The 18,369-nt window shown below is 42.9% G+C and overlaps 2 protein-coding genes across 2 annotated transcripts in view; both read left to right on the top strand.

Moving 5' to 3' along the window:
• The window catches only part of ascc3 (activating signal cointegrator 1 complex subunit 3), a 194,462-nt gene extending 183,971 nt beyond the window's left edge, over positions 1–10,491 (top strand). Inside the window, exons 38-42 of the mRNA XM_083761688.1 lie at positions 1,508–1,659; positions 2,971–3,118; positions 5,598–5,816; positions 6,858–7,033; positions 8,744–10,491. Of these exons, the coding sequence (XP_083617814.1) occupies positions 1,508–1,659; positions 2,971–3,118; positions 5,598–5,816; positions 6,858–7,033; positions 8,744–8,897 (849 nt within the window). The 3' untranslated portion in view covers positions 8,898–10,491. The remainder of the gene's footprint in view (positions 1–1,507; positions 1,660–2,970; positions 3,119–5,597; positions 5,817–6,857; positions 7,034–8,743) is intronic.
• A 2,319-nt stretch (positions 10,492–12,810) lies between these two features.
• The window catches only part of sim1a (SIM bHLH transcription factor 1a), a 25,412-nt gene continuing 19,853 nt past the window's right edge, over positions 12,811–18,369 (top strand). Inside the window, exons 1-2 of the mRNA XM_083760972.1 lie at positions 12,811–12,832; positions 13,204–13,779. Of these exons, the coding sequence (XP_083617098.1) occupies positions 13,605–13,779 (175 nt within the window). The 5' untranslated portion in view covers positions 12,811–12,832; positions 13,204–13,604. The remainder of the gene's footprint in view (positions 12,833–13,203; positions 13,780–18,369) is intronic.

Here is an 18,369-nt window from a genome sequence, read left to right as displayed (position 1 = left end):
ACTTCACCACTTTTCAACCTATTTTCATATAATTGGTCCTCTCAAACTCATCCACCTCTAAATGGCAGTAGCAATTGTTAGCACAGGCTACCATAGAAGCCCCTTTAAAAATAAGTTAAACCCGCCTTTGGCCTGGAGGCACTTTGTGAAAAATAAGTCAAATACGTTCTTGGCCTAGAATGAGTTTAATGATCATGATAATACTCCGTCTATGTCTCATAGGAGGGCTGTGGGCAGTTCACCTGTCCACCAGTGACATCATCGATGGGGAATCCAAGCTAATAGAAACTGCAGGCTTTCTTTTCCTGAAAAGTTGCAATGCAAAAATGGAAGCCATCGTTCGCACGATAATATAAATCTAAATATATTTAAAAACAAATCTTGTTTAAAAAGAAGGGGTTTCTGAACTGCGCACAGCCCCCCTATGAGACACAAACTGAGTAGAACAAATTTATATGAAGAGATGTTGAAAAGTGGTGAAGTGGTCCTTTAAGCATAATTTGATCGATCTCTCAACACGTCCGATTTCGATTAATTTTGAGCTTGTAGGTCTGAAAATGGAGGAAAAAAAAGTCCCACCCCAAAATTGATACATTTCAAATGGATTAATTTCTCTAATGGATTAAATGCATTAGTTTGACTAACTGTTGCACCTCTACATAGAAGTCCTTCCTTTGAGAGCTTTTTAGATGAATGAACCCACTGTCCTCGCCACTTCAGGCCCTCTCCATTGGACCCCGGCACCGCTGTGACACGACCAGCCATATTCTGGCATCAATTTCCTTGAGCAGCTACTGTGAAATGTTAATCACTCCTCTAATTTGTACTGCATTAGCATTTTGATTAACTCCGCCGGGGCTTGCCTTCGCACTCAAGGTCCTTTTTAGTCATACTTACTGTCTGGAAATTACTTTTACATTAATTAAGTTAGTTAGAGTGCAGCTGAGCTTTGCAAACTCTGACCTTAACAGAGAGATAGCTGTCTCTGTGCGTGCGTGCGTGCCTGCGTGCGTGCGTATTTACTGCTCCATAAACTTTGTGTACGCAGCCAGTAGGCCATGGCAGGACCTCCAGGTTTGTTTATGTTCACGTAATTATGTTTTATACTTTTTGAAATCTTTTGACTTTGATTTTATAATGAAAGTCTATGAGATCTGATGCTCTTCTGGTTGGGTTGTTCTCATAAAACAAACATTAAAGCATGCACATCCATTCACTAAAAACTAGGTGCTGGGCTGAGGTCAGAATAAAGAACAAAGTCTGCACACTGGGTCCTAAGCGCCTACTGGCTCTTCATCAAACTCATAAAACACAACAAACATGGACGACGTTGTTGGGGAAAGGGTACGCACTCAGAATGACAGGAATCCATTCCAAATACAGTGGGTATGGCAACATATTAGGCCAGACCATATTTTGGTCTTCAGGGCAGAGGCTCCGAGACACACTGCTACTACACGCATCAAGAAAGGTTCATTCAGTTGTGTGCCTCTGTGTGTGTGTCCAGGCCATGCTGGACGTGGCTGCCAGCGAGGGATGGCTGGTGACGGCGCTCAGCATCTGCAACCTGGTGCAGATGATCGTTCAGGCCAGGTGGCTCCACGACTCCTCCTTACTGACACTGCCCCACATCGAACAGCAGGAACTCTACCTGTTCAGGTGAGCAGCAGCACCTAAGTTCTTTAAGCTTTTTAAAACCCAATTTGCCAACCCAGCGGTTTGTTTGGAATGAGAAGGAATTACGCCTGGCGTGTTTTATTTATAACCAGGGTCTTTTGCTCCCCATGTCATTTTCAAATCGTCCGTGTCGGGTGGAAACCGAATACGTCCAAAACAGTTACTTTTCAGCATTAAAATTCAACAAGGCAGTTCATTGTGCTTCACAAAAAACACCAAGCAAAGGAAACAATGTAGTTGCGGGCTGCGGATGTGCAACAAATCTGGCTGATTAGCTATTTCCGGTGCACGATTCTGGCGACGCTGGCACGCAACCGACTATAAACTAGGCAGAATTCCACAGACATTTAAAGCTAACCATTAAATATCTAACCCCAACCTGAATCTTTTCCTAATTATAACTATGCCTAACTCCCCCAAAACATTTACCTCGCAATGTCTATTTCTAAATGCTCTCAATTCTACTGCACTTGTGGGGGCATTTGGCCCTCATAAGTATAGTAATGCATTGCGCGCACACACACACACACACACACACTCACACGCGGTCTGATTGAACATTCCAAGCAGCCTTATGTGTTCTTTCTCTCATGCAAACACCATATGGATGTCCTGGGCCGCGTCCTGCAGTGAAGAATAATTTGTGCGAACTCAATAAAAATGTTAACAGAGGGCTGAGACGAGACACGCTGCTTCCTGCGGTGGCGAGCAGCAGGAAGCAGCGGAGTAGGATTCCTTTCAGATGGGTGGTGTCACGTGGCTAGAGAGAGACGTACCCAGACCAGGTTTTCCTTCCCAATACCGATTACCCGTAACTTGTGCCCAGTGTAAAAACAATAGAATAAATTAGGACAGTGTGGTCCAGGTCCTGGGACCCTCACAGTTCCTTGGGGGGGGGGGGGGGGGGGGGGGTACCAAATGGACCCTTACAGGTCTGTAACTCTGAGAGTGAGTTATGGGGGTCCTTACATTTTTTTTACCGATCTAGGAATAAATAAATAAAATTTCAATTAATAATTGTTGCAGTGCATCTAGAAGTTATAGTAAAATTATAATGTAAATAGTACAGTAACAGTAGTGCAACATCAACTGAAGCATTCAAAATACAAAATAATTGATGACATACAGTATCATTTGATAAATGACATGGTATGGGAAAGGCGTAGACTGTCATACTCGCCGATACCCGATAAAGCAGCATTTTAGGCAGTATCGGCAGCGTTGTTTTCCCCGATACTGGCATCGTAACGACTCTACAACATGACTGATGCCCCTCCCCTCCCCTCTCCACAGGCGCTGGGCTAACAAGAAGGGGACGAGGGGCGGGGCCTTCAGCGGACCAATCGAAGGGCTGCCGGAGCTGATCGCCACCTGCGAGGGGAGGGAGAGTACATTCGCTGCCATCATGGGACAGGAGCTGCAGCCCAATCAGATCAGCCAGGTAAACCTGCTTCCTATACGTAGTGTCCAATCAGATCAGCCAGTTAACCCATGTTGGGCGGGAACCCCTTTTGGTGTTAGCATTGTGTTATGCTTTAGCTATTGAAAAATAGAAGATCTACAAGCTCATAGCACGCCACCTTTTTCAGAAAACTCTCAGGATGTAGAAGACATTTTTAGAATCTGATCTCAGGTCAGAATGGGGTAACCTTCGTTCCATGTAGTGTTCAATCACGTCAGCCAGGTAACCTTCCTTCCACATATTGTGGCGTAGCCCACTATGGGGTCCACATGGGCCCGGTGTGTAACACTGAGAGTGCACAACCTCAGTCTGGAATATAAATGTATGAGTGTGTACTTAATAATAACGGCGGTACAGCTATAGGAATGATATGTGCGTGTACATCTAATAATTAGACCCTTATATTTAGCATGGTCTGCAGCTAATGCAGCGCTACTGTGTGGTTGTGTGTGTGTGTGTGTGTGTGTGTGTGTGTGTGTGTGTGTGTGTGTGTGTGTGTGTGTGTGTGTGTGTGTGTGTGTGTGTGTGTGTGTGTTGTGTGTGTGTGTGTGTGTGTGTGTGTGTGTGTGTGTGTGTGCGTGTGCGTGCGTGCGATGGAGCTACAGTCTCGCCGGGCGGTGCGGTCCCAGATAACTCCAGGATCCCCAATTATACGTGTGTGCCGAGCAGGCTTTACAGCTCCAATCTAAGTGCTAATTGCGGCGGTAATGAGAGTGTCCGGGCACCGCGGCAGGGCCCCGTGGCCTTACCCAATCAGTGTCCATCCCACCACCTCCACCCACTGCCCCTCCCACTCTCCCCTCCCACCCCATGCAGTCCACCTCCACTGGCTCCCCGGCCTCCCGGCCCGCGCTGCTGCGGCGGCCGCTCTAATTAAATAATTAGATGTGCAGCGGCGTCTCCGTCTGATTCGCTCAGGGAGAGTAATCCTCACATAAATAGCTTTTGCCGGGTTGAAACGTAGAGGCTTTTCCCCTCCCTGCCTCCAGTGTAATGGCACACACACACACACGCGCGCGCGTGTTTGTATTAATATACTTGTGAGGACATTTTAGGATTTATTGTTGTTCTTTATGTCTCTTATTTCTTAGTTAGATATATACTGTATATATATATATATATATATATATATATATATAGTTTTTTTGTATTTTTTACAGATTTTATTTATTTTCTCTTTTTTCTAGGAGAGGTCTTCATATAAGCCCAATAGGGTTTCATACCTCCTGTACATTTCAATTTGCTTACATCTGTATATTTTATTATTGTGTGTGCAAATGATAAACAAAGCAAATGAAACAAATCAAAGTTGTAGACTGGCACTTTTAGGAATGCCATTTGTTTTTTTATTTCCATTTGTAACTGTATATAAAGTCAGAAGAATTGCAAAGTTCTACAAGCTCACAGGGCGTCACACCGTGGAGTCATTTGTGACACCAGCGTGCAACTAAGTATAAATCAGACATAACTCTAACTCTAAACCTTAAACCTATGCTTCTGAATGCCAGGACCAGGAAATGTCTCTACATTTTACTGTGTTTGTGGGGACATGCGTTTGTGGGGACATGTGGTCCTCACAATAAATACAAGTGTACACACACACACACACACACTCCAGCATCTATGCACTCTCCCTCTCTTCACCTCCTTTTGCTTTATGCTGTATATCCCCTTTCTGGGGGGGTTGCGTTGCCATTGGAAATTTGGAATCAGATGTTAAATTCACCATGAAAAAGCTTAAGGGGCACCTAAGACCAGAGGATAATGTCTATTTGAATGAATCAAATGGGAGAGACTTAGCTGATAGATCTGTCCATCTTACTCCAGATTCCCTCCGTCTCTCTCTCTCCACTCCTCCCTCATGCCTTCTGTCTCTGTGTTGTTTTCCTCCCCCATGTAACCTCAAGCCCCATTTATTCTTTGCCGAACGATGGTGTCGCGTGCCGATTCGGGTTGGGATCCTTTAGGATTTTAACAATTCCGGTTCCTTAATGATTCCCTATACTAATGGTCTGATTGCTTAACCGTTCCGTTCAGCGATTACTATAGGGGGGTCCAAATAGACCCTTATGCAGGTCCAAATGGGACCCTTATGGGTCCATTTGTACACTGAGTCTAAGAGTTACGGTTTGAGAACCACCGGTATCTCAAGTCTTCTGCATTTGGACTAAGCTCATGGATCTCAAATTTGCCGTTGGTTTGATTTGAGGACAGGGATGTTGTTTTTCTTCAGCACACGCTTGTTTTCTTTATATTGGTAGCCAAGCTGTAAATTGCATTTCATTTCAGACAACTTGTGCCTTGTTTTGTTCTGTCTCACCTCTCTAACCCCTCTTCTGCTCCTCGTGTGTCCCCGTCCCCCCTCCTCCTCCTCTTCCCCCTCCCCCTCCTCCTCTTCCTCCTCCTGCTCCTCCCCCTCCTCCTTCTCCTCCCCCTCCTCCTCCCCCTCCTCCTGCAGGCGTGGTCGTTCCTCAGCCACCTCCCCGTGGTGGAGGTGGGGCTGAGCGTGAAGGGCTGGTGGGAGGAGTGCCGGGAGCAGACGGAGCGCCCCCTGCCCGCCCCGGGGAGGGGGGGTGGCGCTGGTCCGCGGGACGAGAGGAGCTGGCTGGACGTCCATGCCGACCAGGAGTATGTCCTGCAGGTGTCCCTGAGACGAGTCACCATGGGACAGCAGAGGGTCAGCCAGACTTCACATGTTTACTCTCACACGCACACACACACACACACAAAAGCACAGACGCACGTGTGTTGGTTCCTAACTTCCTAATGTTTTTAGCTCGAGGACCAAAAGAGACATTTTCTCCACGGGACTAATACTAGTGAAAATATACGATCTAGTCGTGATGCATAGGGGCTTGTAGATCTGCTATTTTCACTACTTCTTAATTATTATTATTTTTTAATTATGGATTTTCCTTTTTTATTTTAATATTTGAAAAATTATTAGATTAGATTTTTTTGTGGGGGGGGGGGGGGGGGGATATTTTGGAAAAAATATATATTTACTCCAAGATCCAAAATTGGGCCCCGGCCCACTGTTTGGGAAACACTGGTCTACTGTACTGTTCTTAGTCGACCAATAGTCATGGGAAATATCTCCACTAATTGATTACTTGATTTTTACAAATTGGTCAAATGTATGTTTGCACCATACAGTCATGCAGAGAGCAGCAGCCTTTTCGGGTTATGGAGTTTTGTGTTGGTTTTCTAATGGCTACAGGCTGTTGAAAGTTAGAGACTAGACGAATTCAAGGGTCACATCTGGAGTTTAACAGGAGATTGAAGAAAGCATTTAAAGAAATAATTAATCTTTCGGGAAATAGCCCTACTACTGTATACACAGTATACATGCACAAACACATTGTATTCATCTTTTCTTTTTTTTCTACTTTTTTGTTTGTAAAATTGTATCCAATGACGTGTCGCTGGTCGCGTGGTCCGACTATTACTAACCATAACGGCTAAATCTAACCCTATATAACTCTAACCCTAACCTCAGTCGTAACCGGCCACGTAATTCCCTTAACGTCATATCAGTCTTAACCGGCCATGTAAGTCAGTTTTCACTTTGCTGGCAGTAAGTTCACTTTCCGATTTCCTATGTGGAAATGTCCATACTGGCTGCATTGAATGGTCTTCATAAGAATATACTGGTGATTATAGGTTGATAACATTAAAAGCGGGTGATTTATTTGACATGATTTGAATGTTTCTCCAGAGGAAGCAGGACAGTAAGGCCCAGGCCCCCAGGTTCACTAAAACGAAAGACGAGGGCTGGTTCCTGATCCTGGGAGAAGTGGACCGCAAGGAGCTGCTGGCTGTCAAACGGGTGGGATACCTCCGCAACCGGAGCACTTACTCCGTGGCCTTCTACACCCCAGAGAAGACTGGAAAGTAAGGCATAAGTCAAATAGAAACACGTTGCTTTCCTCCACGAGTCTCTCTGAGACTCTCAGAGTCTTTAATAACGTTGAAGAGTGTTTCAGCACGTAGTGTAGGCCTTTCTCAGCGTTACTCCTATAGGAGGAAGGTCTGCGTGCCGCGAAGCGCGTACATTTCATTCCTGATAGACTGCTGCTGCACATCATCATCGTTATTAAAGACTCCTAGACTTCTTCAGAGGGTGTGGATGTACAGTATATTGTATATAAACTGTCTGCATCCAGTTTGATCTCAAGGCTACAAGACTGTCCTTTGTGTTGAGCGCACCTTTCCCTTGAAGTGAAAAGTTCCCACGCACATGGTAATAGAAATTATTACCATGAGTGGAAAGTCCCACTGCACCAGCGGAATCGTTGTAGCCAAAACTTGAACAGATTGTGTCCCAATAAAAGGAGCGCTTATAAATCAGACTCTGGTGGTTAAGGGACCAACAATTAATCCTCAGCTCTCAGTTACGACTGTGTGGAACAGATAGTTACATGAAGTTTAATTCATTTAATTAGCTTTATTACTCCACAGGCACATACTGTACTCACTACATTTGGAGTACGGCCTGGTCTTTCCTGCGATGGGAGCCATAAATCAATACTTGTGTTCGCTTCATATGAAGACAATTTATATTATTGCGAAATTCAACCTGACAATAAATGGCAGGATTATGAATAGGTATTATATTCCTGTAACATAAACGTATACGTATGGCGTATACTGTAGGACCAATAACCAGGGTAGGGTAAAACAAAACATTTTGTGTGTAAGAAAGTAATGTTTGCTATCAGGTTTGGAAGCAATGTTTTTTTGTTTTTTTGTTTCGTTTTTGGCTTTAGCTTTTATTGATAGATCACAGTAGACTGACAGGAAATGGGGAGAGAAAGAAGGGGAGTGACACGCAGCAAAGGTCGTGGGGTTCAGGAGCGGAACCCACAACACACGGTGCCCAGACCGCTAAACTAGCCGTCCGGACCGATAGTAGTGCTTCTCATTAACACAGCTGGGCCGCGTGCTTTTACAGAGCATGTTCATTTAACCCACTGCCAAAGTTAAAACATCGTCTATAGCTGCACTTGCCAGCCATTCCAGGCGTTTTTCACTAACCTTTGATAAATCACAGAATATCATTCTTCACAGCGATGAAGGCTTTGAAAGACGCATTAGAGTCTTATAGAGTCGGGGAGGAAAAAACTGTGCCGCTGCGATAATCCGTTCCATAGTTATGGGCAGTTGAATGTGGTTTGTTGATCTCCTGATCCTAGGATCATTCACAGGCTGTGGTAGTGCGCCCTCTATCACAAACTACTGAAAACACGTCATCGGTGTGACCCTTGGAGTGAGATGACGAGAACTTTGGTCATTGGCAGGCAATGTTTCGTCAATGGGGAGCCCACTTGCAATATCTTCACGGCACCACTAGTGGCCCATTTTTGATCGATTTGATTGAATATTAATAATGTAAACAGCACGAGGTACAGTCAGACATTAAGGATAGTACGGAAAAAACGGCCTGGGGACTTGTTTCCATTGTGGTCCTGTGTATTCAATTCATCAACATAGCATAAAAAACAACACCACATGTCATCAACAAATACAAAACACTATGCATACCAAAGGACAAAAAAGGAAAACTGTGGCAGTGAATAACACCTCCTGTCTGTGGGTCTGCAGGTGCATCTACACTCTGTACCTGATGAGCGACAGCTACCTGGGCCTGGACCAGCAGTACGACATCCACCTCAACGTCACCCCCGCCAGCATCAGCGCCCAGGTCAACAGCGAGGTGTCGGGGGACGCCAAGAGCCACAGCACGCCCCTCAAATGACACGACCAGGCCCAGCCACCCGACCACACTGCGTTGTCCGCTTCAAGGGGGCATATATAGCACTGGGATGAGTTGGGGGACTGGTGGTGGTCTACGGTTTGCGATGACGAGAGAGAGATCTAGAGACCGTTTGAGTGTGTTTAACACCAAAGGGGATTTGGGGTTTTTGAGAGTTGTAACCGATGCCTTTGCCTTTCTGCTGCACTTTAACCCATTAAGACCAGAGACCGATTCTACAAAATGCCTTCAGTTAGTCATCTAACTTTTTCATGTCAACGACCCCCAAAAGTGATCTATTTGGCTGCGGACCCCCTATCTGATTTTTGTTTTTGTTTTTTTGCCAGAGACCCCTCAGAAGAGAAGATTTGTGTTCATAAATCCAAACGTATTCAAACTTTTTCAAACACTTCTCACGATCCTTTAAAGAAAATAGCACTTATTTTGGAATACCCAATGCTAAAATCTAAACATTACGCAAATGTTTTCCCGTTTTCAATGGGTTAATGCTCTTAGAGAGCGACCACTGATGCTGTGGAAAACCCTGCAAAGAAAAGTAGACGATAGACGGACAGAGATCGGACAGCCGTGACCAATGTATGGCTAGGCTGTACGCTATATAAGCAAGTTGCATCACCGTTTTGATAATTCAATAAATATCTATTTTGCTGCGGCATCGCCTCTCGCTCGCAGATCACTCAAGTAACTTTGGACGGCTATGAAAGGCCGTGAAATCACCCTGGGCGGGAGCCCGGTTTGACGAAAAATGACGATAAATGAGTTTGATTTACTTATCATATCGATTTTAAGAGCGGAGCCAGATAAGATGTTTTATTGAGACGTTGAAGACCATGATGAAGAAGGAGAAGAAGAATGTTTGCGTGTCTAGAAGGGGGGAGGGGGAGAGGAATAAAACATGGCTACACTTTGTCAAACGGAAAAGATGGAGTTTATTTAGGCTGCCGGGGTGGAATTCTGTGCAGGTGTGTGAAACATGGTTCCTGCTGTGGGGCTGTACACTCAGGAGTGCCAAACTGTCACATCTGTTTTGTGAAATATATCTTCTCCTTCCCCCACCTCAAAGACTCCCTAGAAACGGATCAAACTGCCATATAGAAGACCAAGTGACGGAGGTACAGCACGAGACGTAGCAGCACAAAGGAAACTGCCGTTTAGGAAATGGTACATTTTATGATTCGGTAGGATGCGCCCGTCTATGTTGTTGTTTTGGAAACAACGGTGCTTCAGTTCTGGGCGACTGTCGAGCTGTACTCTCTCTGGTAACTCCTCTCTTGGCTACGTCTGCAGTAGTGGCTTCCAACTCAACTTTGGTTCTTTTGAAACAATAAATAATATCACAGGGAGGATTTACATTTGACTTGTGTCCTTTTATATATATTTTTTTCCTGCTGCCCATCGGCAAATCCTTTTTAACAGGTTTTAATCGATGCAGGATGGATCACAATTGCCATGTAAGTGATTCTGGGGGAGTATACAGTAAGCCTGCTGTGAAACATTCATGACAGCTGCATTGTACACTTTTATATGGCACTGTTACAAGGCATGCACTGACCTGTATTATTTTGGTTTGAGAAGTAAGTTGTGTATGTCAGAGTCTGCATACAGTATATACCGGTATGACCAACTGGAATGTCTATAGGGAGACCCATACTAATATCATACGCTGTTTCCCTGACTCATGTTCACATTTACTGTACGCTCATGCTATTTCATTGCATGCTGATTGAAAATCAAAAAGGCCTTTAAAAAAATTACCCGTTTTCAGACACTGTCTACTATTCAATTGTTCTATTCAAATTATATAATGACCCACCTCACTGTTTACCTTTTTTGGCGGTTACCCCTTTCTTTTTTTATTCCTACATTTTGTTTTAAATTATTATTTAAAATAGATTTTCAAAAACAATCCCACAGAATTCTACATAAATTTTTAAAGGCACAAGTCAAACATTTTTCAAAAGAATCCGATAGAAATACATCCATTAATTAGAGGGAAAACAATACAATAACACAATAAGAAGTGTTGTGATCTTATCTGCTATTTTCACTATATGCCTATAGTTTGTGTCTCGTTTTGGGTTTCTAGCTTAAACGTTTTGGAAACCACTGACTGATCTATCATATACCTTAATTATGTCTTTATTTTATTAGTTTGATTATTTGGCTTATACCAGTGGTGTATATAGAATAAGCAGATTTTCCCCCCATAGATGATATAGCCAAGCAAGCAATGATTTTAATCTCCCACCGATGACATATTTATTTCCATTGGCACACTTGCATTTTAGCACATTGTCTCCTATGTTATTTTTATGAGTAGGCCTATAAGAAAAAAGCATTTGGAATTCTATAAATAGCCCCATGCATCAACAGGATGTAATTGTCTCGTTATTATTTTGAGAACAGCGTTTGGTTTGATTCTGGCGGGTAGGGCCTATCTTTTGATTCCGTTCTGACTGGGGACTTCTTTTTGAGTCTTTTCTGCCGTTTCCCATCCTCTACGGACGTCTAATTAGCAGCAAATTCTGGATTTAAGAGAAGGTTAAACCAGCGTCAACCATTCCGTGCGCGTAGCGGATCCTGTGTGATTTTCTCCTGCTCGCTCACTGCGGGCGATATCCTATTACCAGTTCACCCGTGTCGAAAATGACACAAGCACGGATAGTGGGGAAGGAGAGGGAGTATTAAGTGTGGCGGTGCTGCCCATGCGCGCTATTGTAACCTACATGTAAATGGTCATTTAGCCTGAAACTTATTGGCGTCGACCACAGTGTATTTCTGTATAGTGTATAGTGGGGAGAAAAAAAATAACAAAAGGCCTATATATATATATATATATATATATATATATATATATATATATATATATTATATAATATATATAGGCATTGTGTGTGTGTGTGTGTGTGTGTTTGTGTGTGTGTGTGTGTGTGTGTGTGTGTGTGTGTGTGTGTGTGTGTGTGTGTGTGTGTGTGTGTGTGTGTTTGCGCGCGCGCGTGTGTGCATGTGTGCGCGCGTGTAGGTCAAGGTCAATGCTTTATAAATTGCTAAATGTTATTGTTACCCCCAGGTATTTTAATCACACACACACACACACACACAATGTACGTCTCACATGTGTAGCCTACATGTGTGTAGCTTGTTTAGTGTCGATCGGGTGAATGGCCCCGTTTATCCGACCTGTAGGGTAGCTAACTATTGGCTACTGAGTCTGAATGACATTAGCCCACATTCCTTTCAGGAAATATAAATAGCCTTATGTATGCTGAGCAGATCGTGATATGCAACGTCTTTTTCTTTTCTTTTTTTAATAAATGGGGTTGTCATTTGTCATAATCTCAAAAATATGAAATTGGGAGAACAAAATGGTTAAAGATTACAAATAAATAAATGCTGTTAAATGTCAATGTTGGATATGAAGTGTATATAGGCTATAACGACTTAAATTATCCTACCTACTGGACAAGTCTCAAGTCTGTGCAACAAAAGGGTATGCATATCTAAGCTGCAGTATAGACTGTAGGCCTAGTGATTTATTAATTTGCTCAACAGCAAATCCCAAATGTTTCTGGCTGAATCCCGGGCGCGTTTATATATGCATTGCCCAATAGGGAACTGAGCTCGACGGCCTACTGGCCAATGAGAGCAGAGGTGTCTACTGTGGTGGGCTGTTCTAACTCTCCGAGAGAGAGAGAGAGAGAGAGAGAGAGAGAGAGAGAGAGAGACATCGCTATAGTGGATATCTGAGGAGGCTTTGGAAAACTATTTTTGATGCACTCGACGTATCCCATAAAAAACACATATGATGGAAGCCAGGCGAGCCTTGCTCTTCCAATGAGCACTTCAGCGAAAAGGGGCTTGTATTTATTAAAGGACCTGAGTTGAGTAGCACGATTTGGTCGCAGCTATATAGTGTGGTAAGTTGACAATATTGTTTTTACTTGTTTGACATTAATTTAGCTATATAGCCTACGTGTATTCCTGTGTGTGTAAAGGGGGGGAGGGGTATACGTGCAGTCGGGGAGAATTTGAGAAATAAAGCTGTGAATGTATTTAATAATTAACATTCATATAGACTATATATTTAATGGTATGATGATGATTGCTTTGCTTCAGTCACAGAACATGCTGTTGGACAACACAGTCAATCACACGCACTGTTTTTTGTATTATTATAACCCCTCGTGTGTATATAGCTTTTATGAGCTGCATGCTAGATGATGACTGACTGCTTTATTGATGTATTTATTTATTTAAGTTCATTTGTTTGTGTTTTGTTTTACTGCAGCATCATGTCTACACCGGTTCCACTATAGAAGATGGGCCCGCGGTGAAGACACACACTCCAGTCCAAATGGACCAGAGCTTCGTATCTGTCCATAGAATCCAGGATTTAAATACACCTCCCAGTCTGCAGGCACTCGCTGTAGCCTGGAGGAAATGTGGGAATGTTTGCATTTGACAGACACTGTGGATTTCGTTTTGGATAGACGACACGCAACCACGCACGACAACGCAGACTGCAAGAGAAGAACTAATAGTGCGAATTTGCGGGTCTCAACTCGTAAGGCTATACGAGGCGGTAAAAGGCGCAAAAAGTTGGTGCGAGGAGATGTTCTAAGCCGCCGAGAGCCTGTACTGTAACGGAGAAAGACACATAAACAAAAACAACAACAAGCCGTTCTAAAAATGAAAGAAAAGTCCAAGAATGCGGCCCGGACTCGACGGGAGAAGGAGAATAGTGAATTCTATGAACTGGCTAAACTGTTGCCTTTGCCCTCAGCCATCACCTCTCAGCTTGATAAAGCTTCCATTATTAGACTGACAACGAGTTACTTGAAAATGAGAATTGTTTTCCCCGAAGGTAAGAGTACATTGATTATTATTATTAATAATAATATTAATATTAATATTAGTATTATTAGCTTCGCCAGTCAAGTTGTCACTTTCTGGCCATGCTACCACAGCCTATAGGCTACTAAACTACATGTATTACTACTAGCCTATATACTTACTCGTTTTAATTTCTTATTGCATATGTATTTATTCATGTTTAACCTATACATTTGCTTGTTTTGTTTTGATTGAGGAAACAAAAGCTGCTTTTAGATTTAGATTTTATTTTATTTTAAAGTAGACTATTTTATAATTGTTTGGAGATCAATTTAATTTTAAAATATATACAGGAAGCTTTTCTAGAGCATACCGGTATAGGTGTAATTTTCACGACCATATAGTCTATATAAAAAGGTTACTTGCACTATTGCAAAATAGTAGGCTAATATATATAGGCCATACTATATATTTTTTTTAATCAGATGTATAGGCCTATATATATAATAGGCTATAATGTTTGGTATCACCCCCCAAAACACAAATAAAATGACCCATGAAATAAAAATGAGGGCAGTGGGCATCACATCATGAATGATATAATGTGTGAGACAGGGTGACCTCTTTGTTGTGAAATAAGTCCCCTGGGCGGCGTCTATCCAGAACATCCATTCTCTAATAGTTCCCTTGTCAGCTTATTGTCAGTGATTGTCAACCTTTCTTCATATATGAAGGACCCCCATTTTTATATTATGCGCTTGGCCAAGGATATATATTTTGTTTTGATCTCTGGGACGGTCGGACCCCAAATCTACAACAAAATTAAATCTACAAAATGGACCGCGGGTCCATGTAGAATAGATGATGTAGATGTAGGCCTATGCGCTCCCAGAGTTACAGACCAATAACGGGTCCATTTGGGACCCCTGGTAGTCACCGGACCCATGCGGGCCTGCGGCGTAAAATTATATATCAGCTTGTAGAATGTAGATCCGTTCTTAACATATTTTCGGCAAGCGACAAGACAGTAGGCTATAGTATGCATCCATCCATGCTTCTCCACGGCGGGGCCTGCTGGCAGGCTGGCCCCTGCGTGGTCCTGGAAGACGATTATCCGTCATTTGGCACCTATACCCGGGTCTCCACGGGCCCCTGGGCTGCGTGACTGCACCGGAGCATCGGCAATTAGCGTCGCAGAGGAAACCTCCACGTACACTATAGTCTCTCCACCGCACGTCTGGTCTGACTGATCTGACGGTCTGTGTCACTGTGTGAGCATATGGACTCGGAGGCGCTTGCACAGGAACAGTGAAGGAGCATCAGCCTATATTGGCTGGCTATATAGGTGGTAGACGAAAATATATAATTGGTAAAAGAAAAGACCATTTAAAAAAAAGGAATGTGACGAAATGGGCCTATTTTCATTTTGTATTTAGCCTAATGATTTCTCATGCAGGGCAGGCACAGGCAGCGACATTTCGTGACCCTGTAGCGTGTGATCATTGATTCTTGATTGTCTTGATAGATGTTATAAGGCCCTCCTCAAACTCAATAATCTCGATGGGGCGAGAGGGGGTGCAAATCGAGACGAAACCAACCGTTCTGCACAGGTGTCCGTGTGCCAACAAGCCGTTTTCTTTCAATTATCATATTACAGTAACACCAAGCATGCGACTACGGTATCTTCTTTATGCCACCATTCATCCCCATACTGAATACAGTATAGCCTACACTAAACCTATAAATCAAAGTCTGACATATACACCCTGCACAGCATGCTGTTGCCAATAAGCTATATTGATATGGTTTATTACCAATAATTTAGTGTAGAAATTACCATAATTGGCTATTTGCGCGTGCTGTTTTGCGTTGAAGTGCTTTATGATGGATCTATCATAATATGCATTGCTTTAAGTGCGAATGAAATGGAAGCCAACAGTAGACCTAGGCCTAGTAGGCCTTGTAGGCCTATAGTTTTAGTTTAGGCTAATTGGAAGAATTCGGAACGGGATATGGATTTAGGTTTTATTTATAGCGTCTCCGACTCCCACCGTTTTTTAAAACATTCATAAAACCACGCGGTGAAAACCTATGAATAATTGAAGCGACCATCTTGCCAAGACCGAAGTATGATGTAAGGACAGTAGGCCTATGGCTGTTTTCATTTGGCAGAGAGGGTCGTTTTGGTGATGCGTTTGTTTCGCCTCCCAGGCCCCGCAGGGCCATGTGTTTTACTCATCAAATCGACCGTGCTCTGTGTGTTTAAAAGCCTCTCGGCCTTATACAGCACGGCCTCCTCTGTTGCAAAGACACCTGACCACTGGAATAACACCTTTTGGGTCCTTTTTTACGTTTATTGCGAAGGGGAGGCGGTCCTCCTCGTATTTGGATAGTAAAAGTTTTTATGAGCATACTAAGAAGATGAGAGCGTGTGTGTACCCTGCGGTCAGTATTATTTATGGCACGCTGAGCGGTCAGTAGGCGAACCTTTCCTCGACCCCGTGTTATCCAGCCGAGTTGAATTACACGACACACCACAGCAGAAAGTTGTTACAGGCCTCATATCAGTAGCCTACAGCCTATACATACCCTGGCTATACCCCCACCACCACACCTCGAGGAGATAGGCCTATACACACAGTCAAATCCTCAGTTAATTTACTAAATGAAACCAAATGGATACATTTGTAGGCCTACACAATGAGTTGCAAATTGATAAATGAACACATGAGTGCTTTTAGGCTATACTATGTCTGTGTCTGTGGTCTGTATCAATTTAAATGTGCTTTCAGGCTATAACCGTTGACTGCCTTTATTCTGCAACACGTGAATTGTATATTAGGCTACTGAAGATAATTTGCCAGTTAAGTGTCACATACTATAAAACACTAAACCTTATCAAATGTCCTCTTATAACATGTTAATGGAATACCCCCGATATATTTCCAAACATTTGGATAAAACGCATCTTCTGATCCTGAGGATAGATTCCAATGTCCATGGGTGCGTCAGTGATTTGGAAGATCGTTGATTGTGGATTCCAATCACAGCCGATTTATACTTGTATTTGGCGTCTCCTTTACAACGCCTCTTTTGTGCAGAAGCAGCAAGCATGTAGCCTATAAGCTACTTTAGCCCCTCCATTCACGATAAAGAACACTTGAATTCGTTAGCTTGTCTTTAGATCTATTGCAGAATAATAGGCCGACACTTATTAGCCTGAACTCACCCACTCCCTGCTCAATTTAGTGATTGTAGTGTTGGGCTGAATCCCCTGCGGTAGGTCAAGTGCACGGGGAACCTGCCGGCCCATGCAGACAGGGGCTCCCACACAGATTAGAGCCGCTCTGATGCATGCAGAATAGATAGAGGGCTCAGACCATGGGCGTTGAAATGTCCATTAGTTCACTGCTTTTTCATGGCAAGGACTCTATTTGGCCCCATCTATAAACACGTTTCTGTTCCATGCAGGGACCCCCATGCAAGACTTGACTTGTGTTGTTAAAATGTTTCAAGTTAAATAAATACAAATAACATTTACACATTGATTTGCACGGAATCGACAGGAATCACGTATTTCTTTCAACAGAATGTTGTTGTGCCGGGGAGGACAGGACGTGAAACCCCTTGACCCCTGGAGGTCCCCGGACCCCGCTTTGAGAAACGCTGCATTAATATAAAACCCTATAATTCAGGCCTACAAAACATTTGTACATTCTCTGAGTTATATTGAATGAACACTGATGATAATATAGCCTATACATCATCAGACTATCGGGTATAGATTTAATAGAATAATCTGTGTTTTATTGCCATGTGTTTGCACATTATGAGTAGGCCTACGGGTATGGCTATTATTTTAGATTTAGATTTAGTGCATTACACATCGAAGCAATTTTCAGTTATGCACAAAGTAAAGTAGGCTATAGTTTATATCACATCATGTATTGTAGTGGCCAAACATTAATTTGTGTATGAGGGTCAAGGATAATTTGATTCATGTTTTCTGTTGGGTAAACGTGCAGTCTATGAAGATGAGGATCAGTGCACTGTGTGATCCTTGATGCATGTGTTTGTTTTTGTAGACTGATTTGCATTTCAATTGGGAACACCCGCGCTATAGGGACAGACATGCAGCAACTCTTCGGCTATATTGACTTAATATCGAATATTATTATCCCCGTCTCTGGGATACTGCTTTAAAATGTATTTTGATGCTATTTAATTATTTACCATATACTATTGATTTAAACACGTGTAATTATAGTCGCGCACGCACTGGGACACGTGTACGAGACCATATAGGCTATAAATTGTTATCAGACATTAGCCTATACATGTAGCTTTTATAGCACAAGTTTCCCAAACTTCGGGTCGAGACCCATGTTTCGGTACCGGACCAAATTGTATGGGTCTCAAGGTAATATCCCCTTTTTCGTTTCCGAATATATAGGGGCTATACGGCTACACATAAATTGTATTTCAATTCAAAAGATTTAAAAAAAAATGTTTAAACCAAAAAAGTCACACCTGCATGGTGATCAATTAAATACAATTCCAACATTTTTCAAAAGTATTTCAAGCTATACCCAAGAAGTAGCCTAGTGAAAATAGCAGATCC

This window comes from Protomyctophum parallelum (assembly GCF_964188405.1).
Source record: "Protomyctophum parallelum genome assembly, chromosome: 3".
NCBI classification, from domain to species: domain Eukaryota; kingdom Metazoa; phylum Chordata; class Actinopteri; order Myctophiformes; family Myctophidae; genus Protomyctophum; species Protomyctophum parallelum.
This window is presented reverse-complemented; position numbering and strand designations above follow the sequence as displayed.